The following is a 19138-nucleotide window of genomic DNA, read 5'->3' as shown; positions in this document are numbered from 1 at the left end:
TCTGTAATCATTTTTTCTGTCAGATAGTGCCACATCATTCTTCACACATCCTCTTTCTTTTATATCTTTGTTATAAGCTCTTCAGAGCAAGAGCCCTTGTGGTGCTCTGATCACAGTCAGAGGATTTTATGCACAGTGTGTGTCAGGAGTTGTATATCAGTTAGCTCTAGTTAGATGGGACTTCTGGTTGTATTCTAGCATTTGTTTTGAATTGCTCCTCAAAATTATCCAAGATTCTGATTTAAAACTCAGCAAAACAACCAGTAGTCCCAGTTACCTGTACTGATGTCAGTGGAAGGAATTGGTGCTTGTGAAGAGGCTTGAAGTAGCTAGTTTTTCTGGCTAGTATTTAGAGGTAGCAGAATACATTTTGCATCTTGAGCCTTTGGAGTCATTGAGACTAAACCAAGAATTAAGCTGCTTGGTCCATCACACCTGACTTAGTCCTGCAAACACAAAAATTATGTACCTGCACCCATCTCAAAAATGCCTGAGCTCCTCAATGTAAACAAATAATTAGGTTACATGATGCGTTTGGGAAGCTTTCTTTACCTCATAATTTTACCATGTGTGAATTGTATATCATCAGGGCCAACCAAAAAGCAAAAAAACCCCAGAGAATAAATCAGCATTAAGTGTGGTTACATCATCCTGCCACAGTTAAGTTATGGAAAAAAACAAATTTACTTTTTCCCCTTTGCAGACTCTGACGGCACCTGCTCCATTTGCAGACGAAACAAGCTGTCAGTGCCGAGCCCCCCACGAGAAGCTAACCATTGCACAAGCCCGCCTGGGAACCCCAGGTATGTGAAGAGAGCTACACCAGCAGGACCGTGGGTGCTCCCAAAGCACAGGCTCTCTGTTACAAGCACCCCTTGTGCCTTCTGAGCAGAAAGGCCAGGCTGGTATCTGGTGCTGTCAGGTAATGGGAAAGAAACCAGCGCCATCAGGACCATTATTTTCTGCTAGAGAAAGAACAAGACAAAACATTTCAAGTTAGTTTGATATTTTTGTGGATGTCTTCATGCTGGTTGGAACGAAGGGTTGCCAGCCCACTCCAGCCAGCCTGAAAACTGTGTTGTGTACTGGCTTCCTCCTGGATTTTCTTCTCATCCTGTCTCTGTATGCTGGAAAATTCTTCTTTCATTTATGTTCTGGTTCTGGCATCAGACCTTAGGTGGTCTTAAAGGCCATTTGCCCTTCACAAAGAAACCATGCTCACTTTCTTTATCTGGACATTTGTGACTGTGCTTGAGAAATTGGATGGTTTCACGTGAAGTCCCAAATACATACCAGTCCCCTAAATTCCAAGTTGATTATTTTTTAAAAGTCTTTGTTTATTTATTTTACTTATTTAAAATAAGCCTTTAAAGTACATACACTTTATAGGAGTAAACGGCTGCTTTCCAGTCAGCTCTGCAAGGAACGGTGTTCTGCTGTGGATGATCTCCTTGGATGTCCTGACAGCAGAGACATCTCTCTGTAGTACTGAAGCACAGTCCGTGAAGGTTGGAGCTGTGTTATTGTCATCTCTGCTGTCCTTTTGCTTGGAGGTGGCACAGCTGTCAGGTGTGTCATTTGGTAAAGCAAATCCTTTTTCTGTCTGGAAGCTGCTGCTGAAGATGTTGTACGGAAAGTAAAAGTTTTGGGGGTATCATCAGGAGGATGGTGAGAAAAATACCTTATAGGCTTGTTAGAGAGAAGAGGGGAAGTATGAAAGGGAAGTGAAAGATTTACGTGGAAGAGGTAAGCAATACCTTTTTACACTGGTAAGCTGTGAGGGGAAAAAAAACAAATTACAGACCAGAGGGAAGGAGAACAGAGATGATAGGAAAAAAGGAGGAAAAAAAAATATTGAAAAAATCCAGAAGGCAGAATTGACTAGAAAGGCAGAGGGAAAAGAACAAGACATATGGTGGAACTCTGAATGAGGCAGGAAGATGGCATTTTTGCTAAATTAGAATACGGGGATGATGGATAATAATAAATAGGCTAAGACTGAGAGAAAACAGCAGAAAGCACAGAGAAGAACCGAGTAATGAGCAGGATAATGAACAGTCTGAGGACAAACTTATTAGCAGGGCCTGTTTGACAGGACAAAGAGTAATGGTTTTAAACTAAAGGAGGGTAGATTCAAACTAGATAAGGGAGGAATCTTTACAATGAGGATGGTGAAACACTGACACGGGTTGCCCAGAGAGGTGCTCCATCCCTGGAAACATTCAGTGTCAGGTTGGATGGAGCTCTGAGCAACCTGATCTGGCTTAAGATCTCCCTACTTACTGCATGGGGGGTTGGACTAGATGACCTTTAAGGGTCCCTTCCAACCCAAACCATTCTGTGATTCTTTGATTCTATAAAACACTGCAAGTGTACCCACAGTGCATTTTGATCAGAATTGCTGTAAATCTCCTCAATTATCTGATCTGGGAACAAAAAAGTGCCCAGCAGAATTAAGTGCAACTTGTTTGGGAACTAAAAATCACTGTTGTGTTTCTTTATCCACAGTTGACAGACCTGTCAGAGTATATGCAGATGGGATATTTGACCTCTTCCACTCTGGCCATGCTAGAGCTCTTATGCAAGCCAAAACTCTATTCCCAAATAGCTACTTATTAGTAGGAGGTAAGATGAGAATTATTTATTGTGCTGCATTTTTGCTTCTGTGCTGCAGTATCAGAGAGTTATTGCTGTGCTCACACCCCCAGCTGTTTATATGCTATGACTTTGAATGTTACTTTCACTCTGGGGGCTTTCTATAGGTGATTTGTCTTGACTTAAGCCTTACAATTGCATCAATTAAAGTAAAAGTCAGATTCTGCCCTCAGCAGCACAGGCACAGTTCCCATTCTAGCTAAAGCAAATGCCTGCATGACTGCTCAGAATAGCTCCATATGAATAATTACCTTTTCAGTTACTCGCTCAAAATTGTTCAGAGATGGAGATGAGTGAATGAGATCAGCAGCTCATTTATTTCTGGCTCCTTGGCCACTCCACCAGCCAGGCAGAGCCCACAGCCCCTGGCTGCCAGGTCAGTATAGTGTGTGCCCACCCAGCCTTCAGCATCAGCAGAGGAGCTAAATCTGGCCTGTTAGCATTGCAGACCCAAGTGCAGGTCAGGATTTGAAAGTCCTTTTCAGCTCACAAGTGTCCCCAGGCAGGTTACTTTCTTGCCAGGCTTGGTTTTTTTTTGCCATGAATATATTTTTTTTTCTTTTTTTTTTTTTTGCTATGTGGCTGCCTAACAGCTGTTCAGCAGTTGGCACGTGCCTGAGGAGTCACCCGAGGGTGGCTGTGTCCTGCCCAGTTGGCTGTGCAAACTCTGCTCTTGTGAGGTAAACCTCATTTTGGTTCCAGGTTCACTGCACCTTTGGGGCTGAGATATGCCTTCCATAAAGATTTCACAGCAAATTAAAAAACTAAAGTGAACCTTCAGACACTTTATAAGATAAATTATTTTTTGTTGTTGTCTCAAATCAGTTAAAAGGTGGGGGGAAAAAAGACCCAACATAGAGGAAAAGCAGAATCTCCTTATAAACACAGTCTTTGGTTTTACTCTGAAGTTTATCAGTTGTGGCAATTCCCAGGTAGCTTCCTGGGAGGGAAAGGAGACATCCCTTTTTTAGCAAGTAAATAATAGGAATCTCTTGTTTTCCTACTGAGCCAGATAGCTTGCAGAAGAAGCAAGTGGAGGTGCAAGATGGCAAAGTTTTAAAAAAATGCCAGTTAAGTAAATTTTCTTATTGCTTTTAAAGGAGAGGGGGGTATCCCAGAAAAGGGAAGGAGCTCCGGGGCAAAAGCCTGAAATCTGTGGCATAGCTGGACTTTGCAGCCAGTGCTCATCACCTTTCCCCAGCAAGGCACTTTCTTGGCATGATTAAAAAATGGGCATCTGTCCACGCCCACACAGAGTTTGTGCTGCAAAAAGCACTGTTGTTATGTGTCTTTGTGGGCACTACAACTAACCACTTTTATTTCTCATTGTGAAGACAAGTACTTGGAGCTAAGATTTGTTTTCTCAATAGCTATATATACCTTCCCAAATCAATCACTAGAGGAGGATGACACAACCAAAACAGGATATACAGAGTTACTGTGTCTGCACTGTGCATGAACAAACAGTAATAAAAAAATCAAACCTTTCTATAGGATTCAAGCAGAAATTACTGTTTTCCAATAATTTTAGTAGATTCTGTCTTCCAGGAGAGAGTAGCTTTAAGATATCATAAAGGCTGAAAATAAATATAAATACAGTCCCAGAAGGGATCTTTCTACTGAGAATGCGTTGATTTGCATTACATTTCTTGTCAGCAGGCATAAAAAGTGACATAAGAGTATCAAGTGGCATTTCACTATCTGAAATTCATATATACGTTATTATCTGGCTTTGAATTTTGCACAAACTCCAGGGTTATCTAAGCCTTCCTTCATTTTTCCTACTTTAAAGGTCTTTAATGACCATCACAGCATGAACATTCACTTTAGATCTTACAAAAGACTGCATCTGTGCCAGCACCTTGATAGGCTGATGTTTTCAAATTAGAAAGAAGCAGCAACTCCTCACACTTCCATGCATCACTAATAATGTTGCATTTATCATTTGTCAAGTACATTTACTGTTGGTCCCAGTGTCACAGACAAGTGAGATCCAAAGGCACAGCTCTGACCTGTGGTGAAGGACAACCACTGTCAACCCAGCTATAAAGGGATGTCACATTATTTCAGGTGGGGTGTCAAATGACTCTCCTAGCTATAGTATTGGACAAAGTTAGAGTTGTGGGGACAGGCCACAGTGTTTTATGCAACATTTTGTGGGTAGAAAGATAATATCTAACTCCTCTAGTCCTCCAGTAACATGGGTGTTGCTTCCTCTCATTTTTAAAGCAATGTGACAAAGTATTGGTACATGCAGAGTTACAGATGTAGGATTTCTGGACTTGCTTAGAGTATAAGACTTCTCCCATTTCCACAGAGCTTCCTTCTGTGATTTCCCATTTGAACGTGGCACAAGCCTAAATCCTCTTTCTATGAAACCTGCTGATCTCAAAGCTGAACTCAGATTCCTGTAAAATCTTCTCTGACTTGTTTTCCACCAGTGTTTAGTGATAAACTGTTCTGAGCCTTGTTGACAAATTCATCATTTAAAGCATTGTTTACATAAGAACAAAAAGCTGCAACAGGAGGCTCAGAGAGGCTGACGGGTCTCCATCTTTGCAAACTCAACTGGACATAGCCCTGAGCAACCTGCTCAAGTTGAACCTGCTGTGAGGAAGGGGGTTTGATTAGGTGATGTCTAGTGGTGCCTTCCCACCTCGACCATTTTGTAATACTTGAATTTTGCGAGTGCTGTGTGATTGCAGATACTGCACTTTTTGATTGTATTAAAAGCTTTGGTCATCACCCCTGAAATTTCACAGCCTATGAACTCCCCACTTCTAGCAGGATTGAGTTACCTCAACATGTGCATACCATACCACCCAAAATGTCCTACATTGTCTCACTTGGGCTCTGGCTGCAGCTCCAGAAAGGGAAAGATCTCTCAGAAATCTATGATTGTACCTGCTAACCCCAAACAGAATTCCTAGATGCCCTGGAGCACTCCAAAATTAGCTATGCTAATAACTAAGTGCTTAATGGAATTACCAGGAAATAAATAACTGCTGGTCATGCTATTTCTACTGAGTGTCTAGCCACTTTATTGACACTTGTATATTTTAGTTTGCAGTGATGATTTAACTCACAAATTCAAAGGCTTCACTGTGATGAATGAAACTGAGCGATATGAAGCCCTCAGACACTGTCGCTATGTGGATGAGGTCATCAGAGATGCACCCTGGACCCTGACACCTGAGTTCCTTGAAAAACATAAGGTACAGTTCTCCCTTTATCCCTCACCTCCCCTGCATAGGCTGACAGTTGAGACAAACTCATTACAGTTGGGTAATTGTTTTAAACTGAGAGGGTAGATTTAGACTAGATGTAAGGAAGAAATTTTTACAATGAGGGTAGTGAGACTGGCACAGGTTGCCCAAAGATGTGGTAGATGCCTGATCCCTCAAAACATTCCAGGAGAGGTTGGAAGAGGCCATGAGCAACCTGATCTAGTTGAAGATGTCCCTGCAAACTGCAGAGGGCTGGAATAGATGACCTCTAAAGGTCCCTTCCAGCCCAAACCATTCTGTGATTCTATAATTCTATGAACAGCAAACCTGTGAAATTGTATTAGCTGGAGTAAACTATTTAATTCAGCTAATTCCAGTCACTTGACGTGCTTGTCTCAGTCTTTGTCAGAAGTTGTTGTATTTGTCTTGCCTTTTTTTTTTTTATTATGCTAGGATGATTTCTGTAGTGGGGTTTCTGAATGGTAAAGTAACACTGAAGAATAATCCATAAATTGACATTCATGAAAGGAGCTCCTGAACCAGCAAAGTTATCAGATAGTAATTAAAGTTCTGTTAAAGCCCTGAATTAAAGGCATATTTCTTATTAATCTCAATAGGTGCAATAAATGGCCAGAAATACAATAAAATGTCATGTGTCCTCTAAAAGGCACAATATAATTTCTTATGTGTTATTGACTCTTGCAATATATGTTAATCTTAACAAAATCACAATTAACTAGGATGTATTTTAGTGTCGACATCACTGGGAGAGGAATGGACAGCGTGACAGTACTAAGTATGCACAGATACATGCCCAGCCCTAAGGAGGAAGAATCAATAATCGTGCCTCTATGATTTTAAAAGTCAAGGCTTTGTCACTTGACGTAGCTCCTCCAGTAGTAATAAAAGCAGGAATGGATGTCCTGTGTTTTGTGTGGAATATCCCACAGATCAGTCAGAGCAGTGTGCTGATGGCAGTGCTTCTGGAGACAAGTGTTCTGTTCTTTCATAATGGATCATACAAGACAGCAGTTGTAGGCCTGAATCTAGTTCAATATTCTATGCGATGGCTTTAGGATGAGAATGTCAAAAGCAAGTCAGCTGAAGTTGAGAAAAGAGATGATCCTTCACAACAACCCCACACTGAACCAAAATTCAGTGGTGGTGGCATATGATTCTTCTGTTCACTGGCAGATTGACTTTGTAGCCCACGATGACATCCCGTACTCCTCCGCTGGCTCGGATGATGTGTACAAACACATAAAGGAGGCAGGTAAGCAACTTTACACTTTTAGCACCTTCCTTTTCAGCCTCAGCTCAAGTTCTTTTACTGCCTTTTGAGCACAACTCCTGGAAGAGACATCATAGAGATAATGTTCTCTTAGACTCTTAACAGTAGGTACTGCTGACTTCAGCAGAAAGGTTCACTTTGTATAACCACAGAGGACGTCCTTGGCTGAACTCCTGCCATTACCCCCTGGAAGCCATTCAGATCTGTCACGAAAGAGTCCTGTCTGGATTTTACAAAACAATTTTAGGGTGCTTGACTAAGAGCTTTGAATGGATAAAAATGAGTTGAGGTCCCACAGTAGCTCAGCAAACTGCAGTGGTTTGTTGATAACTGCAAACTGAGGACTCCTTGACACAGCCCAGCCCTAAATGCGGGCAAGCACAGGCAGCTGTCTGGAGTCATTAGGATTCACTTCTGATTTGCACTGAGGGCTCTTTTTGCTACACTGGCAGAGGGTTTACATCAGTACCAGAGTTAGTAATTTGCCATGGCTATTTAGCAGTTTGGTTGACTGTCATGTTACATTGAAGATGAACATGCTGGAATCATCAGGAGTTTGTATCACTTCAGTTCAAGGAAACAGATTAAATCTGAGGAGCCAGTGTTAAGCTGCAGTTTGCCAGAATCAGCTATCCTGACACAGCACATGGGGTGGGAAGAAGCTGATCATACCTTTCTCCTCCTGCTCTCTGGAGTTAATGCTTTGAACCCTGGCGTGTCCATCCTGTCCTGGCCCACATAAACATGTATATTGGAGGCTTAAAAAAATTCCAGAGCAAATCTGCCTGATGGTAATTTGTCGTGCAAAGTGACCTTCTCAAACTGCACAATGACAGCAGCAGACTAGGTATTGAACCGAGCTGAAAAAATAGGCTTTTTATAGCAGCAGTTCTTGATCTTTTTCCACTTGCAAACCTCACTGTGGTGTCAGGCTCACAACCTTCCTTTGGGAACTGCTGTTCTACAGTTTCAGAGCCAGCACCAACCTTCCTCACTAGACAGTGAAGTAAACATACCCCTGGTAAGGATGGGTCACCAAGGGCATACAGTGTATGTGCTGGCCAGGCAGCTATTTTGCCTTCTTTCTGTAAGGTGCTGACTGCACAAGAGAACATGACAGGAGCCCTTGGTGTCACTGCATCGTTACCAGCCTTAGCTGGAGAGTCCCCAAACCTGGCACATCCTCCCGTGCTATTGTTGGGCACAGGTGCAGTGCGCACATGTCCATGGATAGAAATTAAAACTTTGTGTGCAGAATAGAGTGTGGCTTTACAGCTTTAAGGACTTGTGGTCTGTCCCATGTTTGTCACTGTGAGAAGCTGAAGAAGTGACCTCAGTCTTGAATCACTGAATTTTGTTACCTATAAGCTGGAAATAACATTACCTTATTTGTGAAGAGTTTTGAGATTTAGTGCTAAAATAGTCCTAATGCTCCCTAACAGCATCATTATGATAATGAATTTCTCCTAGGGTGTTTTGTTCTAAATACAGCAATGCTGTAGGTGCACTTGTGCATTTTCCTTAGTTCCAGTACTCCCATTTTCCTGCATCAGGTTGCTGGGGAGCAGAGAAGCTGATGGGAACAGTGGAGCCCCTTGTGTAGATTCCCATTTGCCCACTCCCTTCAGTGAGTGGGAGGGCATTTGGATGATGGTGAACTGGGTTAGTGTGCTGACTAAACCTCTGCACATCTGTGAACAATTAGTTTGGAAAACATGGACCACATAAGGCAAATTAAAGCAAAAGCAAAATCAATGACTAAAGGTAACGTTCTCATACATGTCTTGATACATCTAATTGAAAGCAATCCAGCTTTTGGCTTAGCAAGGGTGTAGGGTTTGTTGATGTATTCTTGTAGCTGCTATCTACAAAGGCTTCTGGCTCAAAGTGGGTTTCACTGTTTCCAAAAATAGTTCCCTGAGTGACTGCTGCAAGCCTGAAAAGCACCAAGAAAAAGACCAAGGAAACTTCTCTGCTTGTGATTAAAATAATCTATTTTTTAGCAGAGTATTAATTAGAGATCAGAAAGAAAAAATACCACATGGCATTTAGTTACAAGAGGCTACTAAGCTTCTTGATTCCTTCTCCAGATTTTTTCTAACCCTGTGAAATCAACTAGCAGTGCCTGCCTACTTCAAGTGAACATGTGAGGATTAATTTGTCTGTATGTATAGTACCCTTTTTAAGACAAAGCACTACCGTTTGGTGGGTTTTTTTGCTTTGCAAAACCATTTCATCTCTTTTCCCAGTGCTCTCTCATCAGCAGCTCAGTGTTGCAATTTTATATAAGTGATGGTAGTAATTTTTTGTAGCTCTAAGTAACTACTGAACCAAACTGTATTACCACTTTTATTGCCTTTGTAACTTGCTTTAATGGTCCAAGTGATCCTGTCTTGATGAGGAGCAATAAAAAAGCACAATACTCTTCAGGGGTGTTGAGGAAAATACATGCAGTATTAATTCATGGCCAGGTTTATTACAGACGTGTCAGAGCAGGGAGAGTCATTATGCAGCCACTGACATGGCCATGTGGACATGAAATGGGGGCTGTGGAGACTGATATGCTCCTACATACCTGTTTTTTTTACACTACCATTATGCTTCACATTCCTGTTACAAGCTACTGGAACCTCCAGGGTGTTTTCCAGTTACTGTAATGCACCTTCTACCTGAAGGTGCAGAGGCTTTGGTAAAAGTCAATGACCTTCTTACCTTTGGTCTGGCATCTCTGTGTTCATCCTCAGCTACCTGTCACAGTGCCTGGTACTGCCATGCTTTCTCAGCAGGCTTTCTTTTCCCGCTTTGCCCAGGAATGTTCGTACCAACGCAGAGAACCGAAGGGATCTCGACATCCGATATCATCACGAGGATTGTCCGGGACTATGATGTGTACGCCCGGCGCAACCTCCAACGAGGATACACCGCCAAAGAGCTGAATGTCAGTTTTATAAATGTAAGTACACTGAGCTGCAGTTACTTCTGAAATGCTCTCCCCTGGGGCCCTGCATGTAGAGTTAAGAAAGTATATCTTCCCCCTACTGCTTTTAAAACAGCTGGAAAGAACTTGATGTAAAAGAAACTGGTTAATTGGTTCTATTAATTAATAGCTTCATTTCCATCTTAAGCTTGCACATTTGTGACGAAGCTGCTGATCCTTCTTCCTTCTTGAGCTGTAGGTGACTTAATGACACACTAGGAAGGAGCCCACCCCTCACCACAGGCTTCTCAGCCACTCAGGTTGATGACCTGTTACGTGCAAAGTGAGTTTCGTTCCTTTGGACCTTGAGGATTTTGTTTGGCCTTCTGGCCTGCAAAGACAGTTCTAGTGATTCACAAGCTATAATAAAACCCACCTCAGCATAAAACAGTATTTGTTTTAAAAGTAAACTCAGGTGCCCATTAATTGAAATTCACAGGCAATTCAAAGCTGATAGTGATCTGTGCTTTTGCAGAGACCACACACCTTCAAGGGCTCAGCATTAGTTGGCTGGGCCTACTCTACCTTTGTGGAGCACAGAAGTGTTTCAAGACAAAAGCCCTTTAACCTTGCAATATTTTTGAAGCTTGGCCTGACAAGAGCTCCCTAGCATTATCTTACCCATCCCTCTCTTTCTCTGTGTGACTTAGCAATTAGGAGCTTGTTCTCTTTTCTGTGTGGTTTGCTGGCCACAGGCTTAAACACATCTGTGTTGCAGCAAGCAGCTGCTGTATCAGCCAGGCTCAGAGACATTTTGGTCCAAGTTAATTAACATCCAGACTGGCAAGTCAGCAGTGGGCTGCATTTGCTAGGAAACCCAGGGAGATTTGCCTTTCGCTTACTGCTAAGTTTGAGCTGTTAATTTATCACTTGCATCCTTCACAAGTTTAATGTAATTTTCAAAGTACACTAAGTTTTAAATAGTAGTGGATTAAACACAGTAATTACCCAAGACAGCCTTTTCAATGTGTGCCTTCTGCATTTCATTCCACAAATGTTAAATTTGCATTTATAAAAATAACATGGGAATAGTTAACCAAAGCCATATGTATTAAGATACATTAATGACATTTTTCATTCTTCTCAGCTGCCAGTGGCTAATTATTTCCAAGTCCTTATATCTTAATCTATGTTCACACTTCTAAAACAGGAGAAGAAATACCGCTTTCAAAACCAAGTGGACAAAATGAAAGAAAAAGTCAAGAATGTGGAGGAAAAATCAAAAGAATTCGTTTACAAGGTGGAAGAGAAGAGCCATGACCTCATTCAGAAATGGGAAGAAAAATCCAGGGAATTTATTGGCAACTTTTTAGAGCTGTTTGGACCCGATGGAGCCTGGGTAGGTATTCTGCCATTGCAGGGAGTCTGAGTGGTTTTTATTTCTCCTCAGTAACACAGATCAAGAGCAGATTCTTTTGCTGCAGTCTTTGTGTTGAAAGCCAGCACAGCAGGGTAATGCCAGACCTGTTTGCTGAATCCAGAAACACACGCCAAGACTGCACAGAGAGGATTTGCCACTTCTGGCTGTTGCTTCTTTGGGATAATTTCTGTCTTTTGTGAAGGTGCAATGCTGAATGTGATACTGCATTCTGTAGAGCTGCTTAGCACAGCAGCACTTGAGCAAACAGGCTCTTCTCCCCATTAGCACTAAATGGGACCACACAGACCTCTGGGAGACATTGTATAGCGGAGGTGGTAAAGTAACAGAAACACTGAAAAGTCTTTCAGTAGTTCTTTTTGTGCTCTGTACTCAGCTGTAGATGACAATTTTCTAACTCTAAAAAACCTACTAATTTACATTTCCAAGAAATTATTTTGCATATTTAGTGGCCAAGCTCATCTAACTTACTGCAGGGAAGGCCCAGGTAGACCTGAAGCACTTCTGAAGTTCCCTTCAGTATGTGCTGGCTCCACAGAACTTGTTTACCAAAGGTCCCCAGGTGTCTTGGAAGGGCAGTTGAGGATCTGCAACAGCTCCATTCTGGGGAGAAACCCCAGGGCTTCACCTGCTCAAACCAAGGTCACACACTGACTGGGTGGTGACTTCAGAGCCCTCAAGAGTCCTGGCCCCCATCCTTCAGTTCTAATACCTTGCCAAACCTTCAGAAGCTTTGTGTTCTTGTTCTGCCCTCTGCTACATTTGAATGTAGAAGTCATAATTTGTTCAAACAGACCTTCTTAGACATTCCGGCAGGGAGTCAGTCCTTTTCCAAGCAGCTGTCTGTGCAGCTGTGTTCCGGTGACAGCCAAGGCCCCAGCCAGACCCACCACTACAGGCATCATCTTGGATGTGCTGTTCTAGTTGCAAGCTCTGAAAGAAGCTTCTACTCCATCCAAGGAGATGTGTGTAAGCACAGAGGAGAGCAGCAAGCAGTGCAGGGTGACCTGAGAGGAGTAACCCCACAGAACAGCAGGATGCTTCAGAAGTACATTTTCAGACCCTGGCACACAGCTGGGCAGCTCCCTCCTGGCTTGAAAACAAACCCTTTGCAAGAGGCTTGTGCAGCACTGTAACTGCTCACAGATTACAGTTCTGGGCAAAATATCAATAGAGGCAGCGAGCCAGAAAAAACGGTTTAGGACTAGCATAGAGCAAATACAATTGCAATATTTTTGAAGAGCCAACACACATGTAATGTTCTCTCCTGTCATTTTTATCAGTTCATATCTCAACAACTTCCCATCACTAGAGGTACCTTCTGTTGAAATGATCTCAACAGAATTTCTGTTCATAAATCCTCAGGAAGATTCACAGACCCCTGGTGAATTAGGTAGCCTGCATCACAGCCACATCACAACTCAGTGCCACCAAATCACATAAAAACTGCTTCTCACTTATCTCTGTCATGACTTGCCCTATTGATTACCACTCAGTTGAGAAAAGCCTAAAATCAGACCTTGAAGGCTTCAGAACAGAGACTGCATCTTTAGAATCTCCTTAAAGATGCATCAGGTGCTCTCTGAATAGCACAGGACCCAGCCATGTAAACAAACAGCATATTTAGCAGTTTGACCATTGACAGTATCATTTTCCTTGGGGAGGTAAAGAGTGTAAGTCTTCTGATGGAAAGCCCAGGTTTACCTGTGTTGACTGCATCCACATCTCCATAGAGCTTGGTGTTTCCCATGAGGGATGGTTCTGTTGCCACTGGTGCTGAATAAATAAAACTAATTTTAACAGAACACATGAAACCCACAGGAGGCAAGATGAGTTTGTGTGGGGAGAGGAGAAGGATTTCAAAGCCTTGATCCTATCCCCTGGCACTATCCACTGAACAGTACATACTGATAGTATTTTTTTAAAACCCTTTGCTGATAGAACATTTTACCAGCTCTGATAAGAGAAAAGCTGCTCTGCAGAGGTCTTTGAGGGTGTGGAGATGGCCTTCTGTTTACTGAGTTAGTGGCCCAGCCACAGAGTAGGAAATCTAGTGCAAACACAGAACTGTGCTAGGAACAAGAGCGAAAGCTCCATGTGGTGGTGTAGGAAAGACATCAGTGACAGTGAGCTGAGAGGTGGTGTGGCTTTTTTACAATCAGTGTGAGCCTTCCAACAGAAAAGATTTAAAATAATGGTAACTTGCTATTAGTGTCAAAACGGTTATTAACATTAATTTGCCTTATCACTGTTAGACGTTGCTTTTAATGTTGACAGTAAAAGTACAGGAATCATTACGGGAGTGCTAGATTCCTACATCAGTAATTTGCATGCCATTAATATGCTGTTACTATTTCATAAATAATTATTATAATATGCTTCATGCTATCATTAGTTTTCTAAAAGTACATAACTACATAACCCACAAAAAATGCCTATTTGTGAAAAAGGTCAGTTTTAAAACGTCAAGATGTTTTCACTGGCAATTTTGCCCACCTGTGCAACCCCAGATGTATTTTTTGGGGGGTGAGAGAGTCACAACAATTAATGTGGCATGAAACTTTGTCCTGGCATGAGAGACCACAATTGCAGCCTGGCACAGAGGCCCTGATGGCAGAGATGCTGCTCCACAGACAGGGAAGGCTGTGGGGTTTGTTGCAGCTTCTCTCAGACAGGTCTGAGCAGGCAGCTGCTCTCCAGGTCAGCAGGCAGAAAGCAAGGCACACAGGGCACGGTTTCCATGCCAGTATCCCTCCTGGAGGAGATGAGGTGCCCCTCCAAAGGGTCAGTTTCCCTCAGTGCAGACAGAGTGGGGCATGGTTCCATTGTGAAATAGCTACATCACCTCAGACATCAGCAGCGGCTGAGAGGAATCCTATACCTTGCAGCTAGAACTCAGAGCTGGCATTTATGCCACACCGTGTGTCCATAGCATGGACCTCAGCACAGCCTTGCAAGAATGAGCAGCTAAGAAGCAGCAGTCCTCCACAATGCCCAACTATCTATCAACATGTAGACAATAAAATTCAGAAACAGGCAAAATATTTTTGCCCAGTCAGGAGTTTGCCAAAAGGAAAAGGTCATCTCTATAAACTGTTTGGGTGTAGCTGAACTTGCTTGAACCAAGGCTTTGAAATTACTTTCCTATCTTTGGTAAAGGTCCAGAGTGCACCCAGCCTTGTCTAACCCTCCTGCACTTCCAGGGACCCATTAACACTTGTTTGCACTTGTTCAGCCTGAGGAGCACCCCCAGGATAAGAAGGCCTTGCCTGTGAAGGACTATCCGACCCTGCCAGAGCACAGCTGGAGGGGAAGAGTCATCCTGCAGGCAGGTCAATGACACTACCTCCTCCTGCAGCACTTTTGGGCTTAGCCAGCAATCTGGTGGCTAAAGCATTACTGCAGGAGGCAGATCAAACTGGCCAGGTACACACCCTGCTGAAGGTGGGAGGCACCAGCTTCTTCAAGCAACAAATGCTTTGCTGAAGCAGGAACTGGGAAGCAGGTTGTACTAGAGCCTGTCTAAGAACCTTAGAAGCAGGGTAAGTAGGGTTCTTTCAGTCCTAGGCTGATGTGGCCCAAGATACAGTCAAGTGCCCTTTGCTACATAAGATGCCAACCAGGCTGGGCCACTTTGATCTCCCCCAGCACTGATACCACAACACCCCAAAGCATCAAAATTACACTGAGCTTTTTGAAATGGCTGGTAAGCTGCCAGGGGCAGGATGGAGTCAAAGTGTTTTGCTTGGCCAGGAAAAAGATGTTTCATATCAAACTTTTTTTTTTGTTTTTGTTGGGGCTTATGTTCGGTGAGAGGATGAAACAGACTAAGTCAAGCCAACAGAACCTCAGTTTCTGTGATCTGAAGGGAAACTCTGCACTCCTGCCACTGAATTTCAGCAGGCTGTGGGGCTGTGCCAGCCCTGGTGACATCCTCACAGCTCTCAGCCACAGAAACCCTCCTCCAACTGAATGCTACCTGGCACCATTTATCAGGAGCAATCACCCACCATCTGCTAACCACTGAGATTTTAGGGAGTCTTGACTATTTTGGACCTAGCAGTAGTGCAAGAGGTAGGTTACACACCATGGGTCTTTATGCTCAAAAGCATGGCTAAGCATGGCTCCAGGCAGGAACTGTTCTGTCATTCTGCACTGTAGGGACATCCAAGCTCTAAAGCTAAGTTTAAAAAGGCCCACATGATAAAGATATAAATTGGGTGAGGGAGCTCACAGAGGAACAGTTAAGCTTGGTATTTGTGCCCTGCTTTTAACCCCCTGAATTAGCAGACACCAGAAACCTGATGGGAAAACCTAGCATCTGCTCCTCCACTGGCAGGGAAGACTGAGCTTCAGAGAGGGGGGAAGGAAGAGCAAGAGAGGCAGCCACATGGTCCTTGGCAGGGAGGAAGGTCATCACAGAGCAGAATCACTGTGGGGGGAACGGGAGGAACAACAAAACAAAAACTCAAGCTGAGAAAGTCTGTGGACTGCAGCTGCCCAAGCAGGCAAACCCAGAACACATTCTGCAGAAATATTTTGCTCTCAGACCTGAGGAGAAACTTAACTTTGTCTGGGCTGGCTCTTCCATTCCAGCCCAGCATCAACTGCGATCCAGTGCCCAGTACATCAGCCAAGGTCAAGACCTCTGCTTCCCCATCCCCAGAAGGAGCAGCAAGTCACTCACATTTGGAATTTTCCACATGAAGCCTGCAGCAGCTGTGCAGTTGTGTGCCAGATCTGCTGTAGCCCAGCCCAGCAGCCTAATGCCCGGCCACGTAGCCGCTAACAAGCAGCAGCGTTTGCCTTAATGTAGCAGATTGCTTGACTGAAAAGGTGGTCTCTTCCACCACCCTGGCTCTGGCAGGTCTCCGCTCAGCTTTACAAAGCAAAAATGGCAATAAACCCCAAAGCAGAACACAGAGCCTTCACGTGTTTCTCATTTCAACAAAGATGGCTGAATTCTGATATTCTCACCCCCTCCTTAAGGGTATGGCCTGGTGCACACTCCAGGTAGCTGGGGAAGAGGCTGCCAATATTTGGCAGGCACCAGGCTGCCTCCTTTCAGAAGGGAAGGAGGAAAAAAAGGCTTTGCTAGTCAGGAAGCTCAGCAGGACATACGTAGTCCTTGGGAACAAGGAACATTGAGAGTTCAGGCAGAAAAATATATTTCTTGAGATAGAGTGTGACCAACACCTACGAAAAATCCAAATAGTGTTCCCCCTAGCTGGCCTGGGGCAATACACAACATAGTCTCTCCCACCAGAGTGTCCAATATAAGAAAAAACCTGGCCATGTAAAACAAGGGTTATTAAAAGCACAGCAGAAGGGGCAAGGGTCAATTGTGGGCTGAACTGGCCATGCTTCAGAGCAGAACTCTATCCTGCTGCCCTGCTCTCTCCCAGGTGAGAGGCACAGTGCAGAGCAGCCCCTGCCTGCCCACAGACATGCCATCCCTTTTGTGTGTTACTCAAGAGCATCTTTTCCCTTTGCTTTTGCAGAAGCAGATGTTCCAGGAACGAAGTGGACGAATGCTCCAGGCTTTTTCTCCTCGGCAGAGCCCAAACAGCAGTCCTACGCGAGGCCGCTCTCCGTCCCGTTCTCCATCTCCACCCTGGGTCTTCAATAAAGCTTCCCCTCCCTCCTCTCCAAAAGCTGCCTCTGCCTCCCTCAGCAGCATGAGCGAGGGAGATGAGGATGAAAAGTAACATTTTTTTAACCATGAGACAGAAGAACAAGCTATGAACTCAACTGCTGGATGGGGAGAAGCGTGAGGAATATCTGCAGCATCTCTGACAGCAAGGAATGTGCTCTGGGAGAAGATTCTGAAAACAGACTGGGGAGCACAGCAAAGGAGATCTCAGGAAGAGCTTATCCCATCCCCGCTTCCTCACGGTGCCTGGAGGCCGGGCCAGCAGCGCTTACCAGACACAGCACTGGGAACTGTCAGAAAAACATACACCTTTGTGCAAGTTCCTGTCCATGTGTTGCTGCTCACAGCTGCTGTGGCCAGGCTGGGTCAGCGGGGAACTTTGCACCAAGCGGGGCTGGCAGGAGGAGCCCTGTCAGCTCCAGAGCCAGCATGTGACAGCTGCAGCCTGTGGATGGAGAAGATGCAGTTGCATCAGACCCTGCTAACCTTGAGCCCTTCTGGCACGTGAAGAAATGGCATTGCTGCAGCAAATACATTCAGAAATGGGAAATAAAGTTTTACTTCTTACTTTTTGAATGACATCTGCCCCAGACCCCAAACTATTGCCAGTGAAATGGAGAGTTCTCCGGCTGAGTTGGTGGAAATCTATTTAATGTACTCAAGCTATTGAATGCTGCTTGTTGACCAAGCCTCTGTGTGGGATGTATGTAAAGAATCAGGCTGTATTTGCTTTATCAAATTGCTCTCCATGTTCTTAGTGCCTCAACAGCTACCTGGTAACTTCTGTTTTGCTCCCTGGCTTTGCACTTTGGAGGCAAGAAAGTAAAGACACAGTCTTAGCTGGAACTTGTTGTTGTAGGAAATAGATGGTTTGAAGACATTGGTGATTTTTACTAGTAAATTCTAAAAAAAAAAACAACCCACATGTGGGATCCCAAGGCCTCAGGATGTGGCCTCCTAGGACATCCTGCTGCTCCTTGCTATGCATCAGCAAACCGTGAGCACAACAGTGCTGCTGTCCTCACAGTTAGTTGGACAAATTTCTCAAACTCTAACCAAGATGTGCTCACAGACATCTTGCCCCTACAGGAGTCCCAAGGCCATTCCTCTACCCTAACATGAAGAAAAAGCTGGATAAAAACAATGGAAATACTTTAAACAGGATTAGGTATGGAGAGTTCCTTTCTTAATCTATGACACCCGTACAACCCCAAGCAGAACCACAGGAAGGGGAGCACAAATGCAGTTTTCCCCTTCCCTCAATACACAAGCTCTACTCCTTCCAGCTCGGCAAAGCAACAGCTGCCTGACGTCCAGCTCTGCCACTCAGTTCCACAGCTGGTGAGGTGGCTGCAGACTTGCAGCATTTCTGAGTGCAGAGAACTCCCAGCTCCCTAGGCTGCTTCACCCCACAGTGCAAAAAGCTGCAGGAAGCATCCCCCTGCATCATGGTGGTTGGACTATGAAGCAATGATCTGATTTTGCTCCCAGGCTTGCCTGCCAAAGTCTGGCTCTGTGCACAGGCATGTTCACGTAGTATCAGCTTTGATGCCAGGCCAGCAAGGTAAAGGCTGCCACAGGCACAGACCCCAGGGAGCCTGGGCAGAGGGTCACAGCAGCAAAACTGCCTCTGTGCCACTGCTCCCTGGAGCTGCAAACTCATCAGGACACGCAGCCTGGAGTGCGGAGTCAGTACGTTGCTGGTTCCCTGCACAGGAGAGGGAAGGCTCCAGGTGGCTCTCAGAATAAAAACCCATGAAGGAACGAGATGCCCAAGTGCTTGAGCACATGGGGTGGTAGTACCTGCTGGCAGAAGTCCCCCCCCTAGGGTGCCATCCTTACCTCCCCCAGTGATCTAGTAGGTAAAGTCCTTTTCCTCCTTCCCTTCTAGATACTTTACCAGGCAGGGAAATTACAGACCCTTGTGCCAGGCACCAAATTTATCCCTGCACTGTAA

General features: G+C 44.3%; 1 protein-coding gene across 1 annotated transcript; it reads left to right on the top strand.

Annotated features, from left to right (window-relative positions):
* The first annotated feature begins 667 nt into the window (after nucleotides 1–667).
* PCYT1B (phosphate cytidylyltransferase 1, choline, beta) lies at nucleotides 668–17610 on the top strand. The gene is made up of 7 exons (XM_009998492.1): nucleotides 668–803; nucleotides 2509–2625; nucleotides 5719–5870; nucleotides 7077–7155; nucleotides 9984–10126; nucleotides 11301–11489; nucleotides 17030–17610. The coding sequence occupies exons 1-7, from the start codon at nucleotides 668–670 to the stop codon at nucleotides 17234–17236; spliced, it is 1023 nt and encodes a 340-aa protein (XP_009996794.1). The 3' UTR covers nucleotides 17237–17610.
* The last annotated feature ends 1528 nt before the right edge of the window (nucleotides 17611–19138 follow it).

This window comes from Chaetura pelagica, unplaced genomic scaffold (assembly GCF_000747805.2).
Source record: "Chaetura pelagica isolate M959 unplaced genomic scaffold, ChaPel_1.0 scaffold265, whole genome shotgun sequence".
Lineage (NCBI taxonomy): Eukaryota > Metazoa > Chordata > Aves > Apodiformes > Apodidae > Chaetura > Chaetura pelagica.
Note: the sequence above shows the minus strand (reverse complement) of the source record. Positions and strands in the feature narration are given on the sequence as shown.

Coding starts and splice junctions, on each gene's coding strand:
- PCYT1B (XM_009998492.1), top strand. CDS start 668: ATGGAAAAAAACAAATTTACTTTTTCCCCTTTGCAGACTCTGACGGCA. Junction 804..2,508: donor AGCCCGCCTGGGAACCCCAG/GTATGTGAAGAG, acceptor CTTTATCCACAG/TTGACAGACCTGTCAGAGTA. Junction 5,871..7,076: donor AGTTCCTTGAAAAACATAAG/GTACAGTTCTCC, acceptor GTTCACTGGCAG/ATTGACTTTGTAGCCCACGA.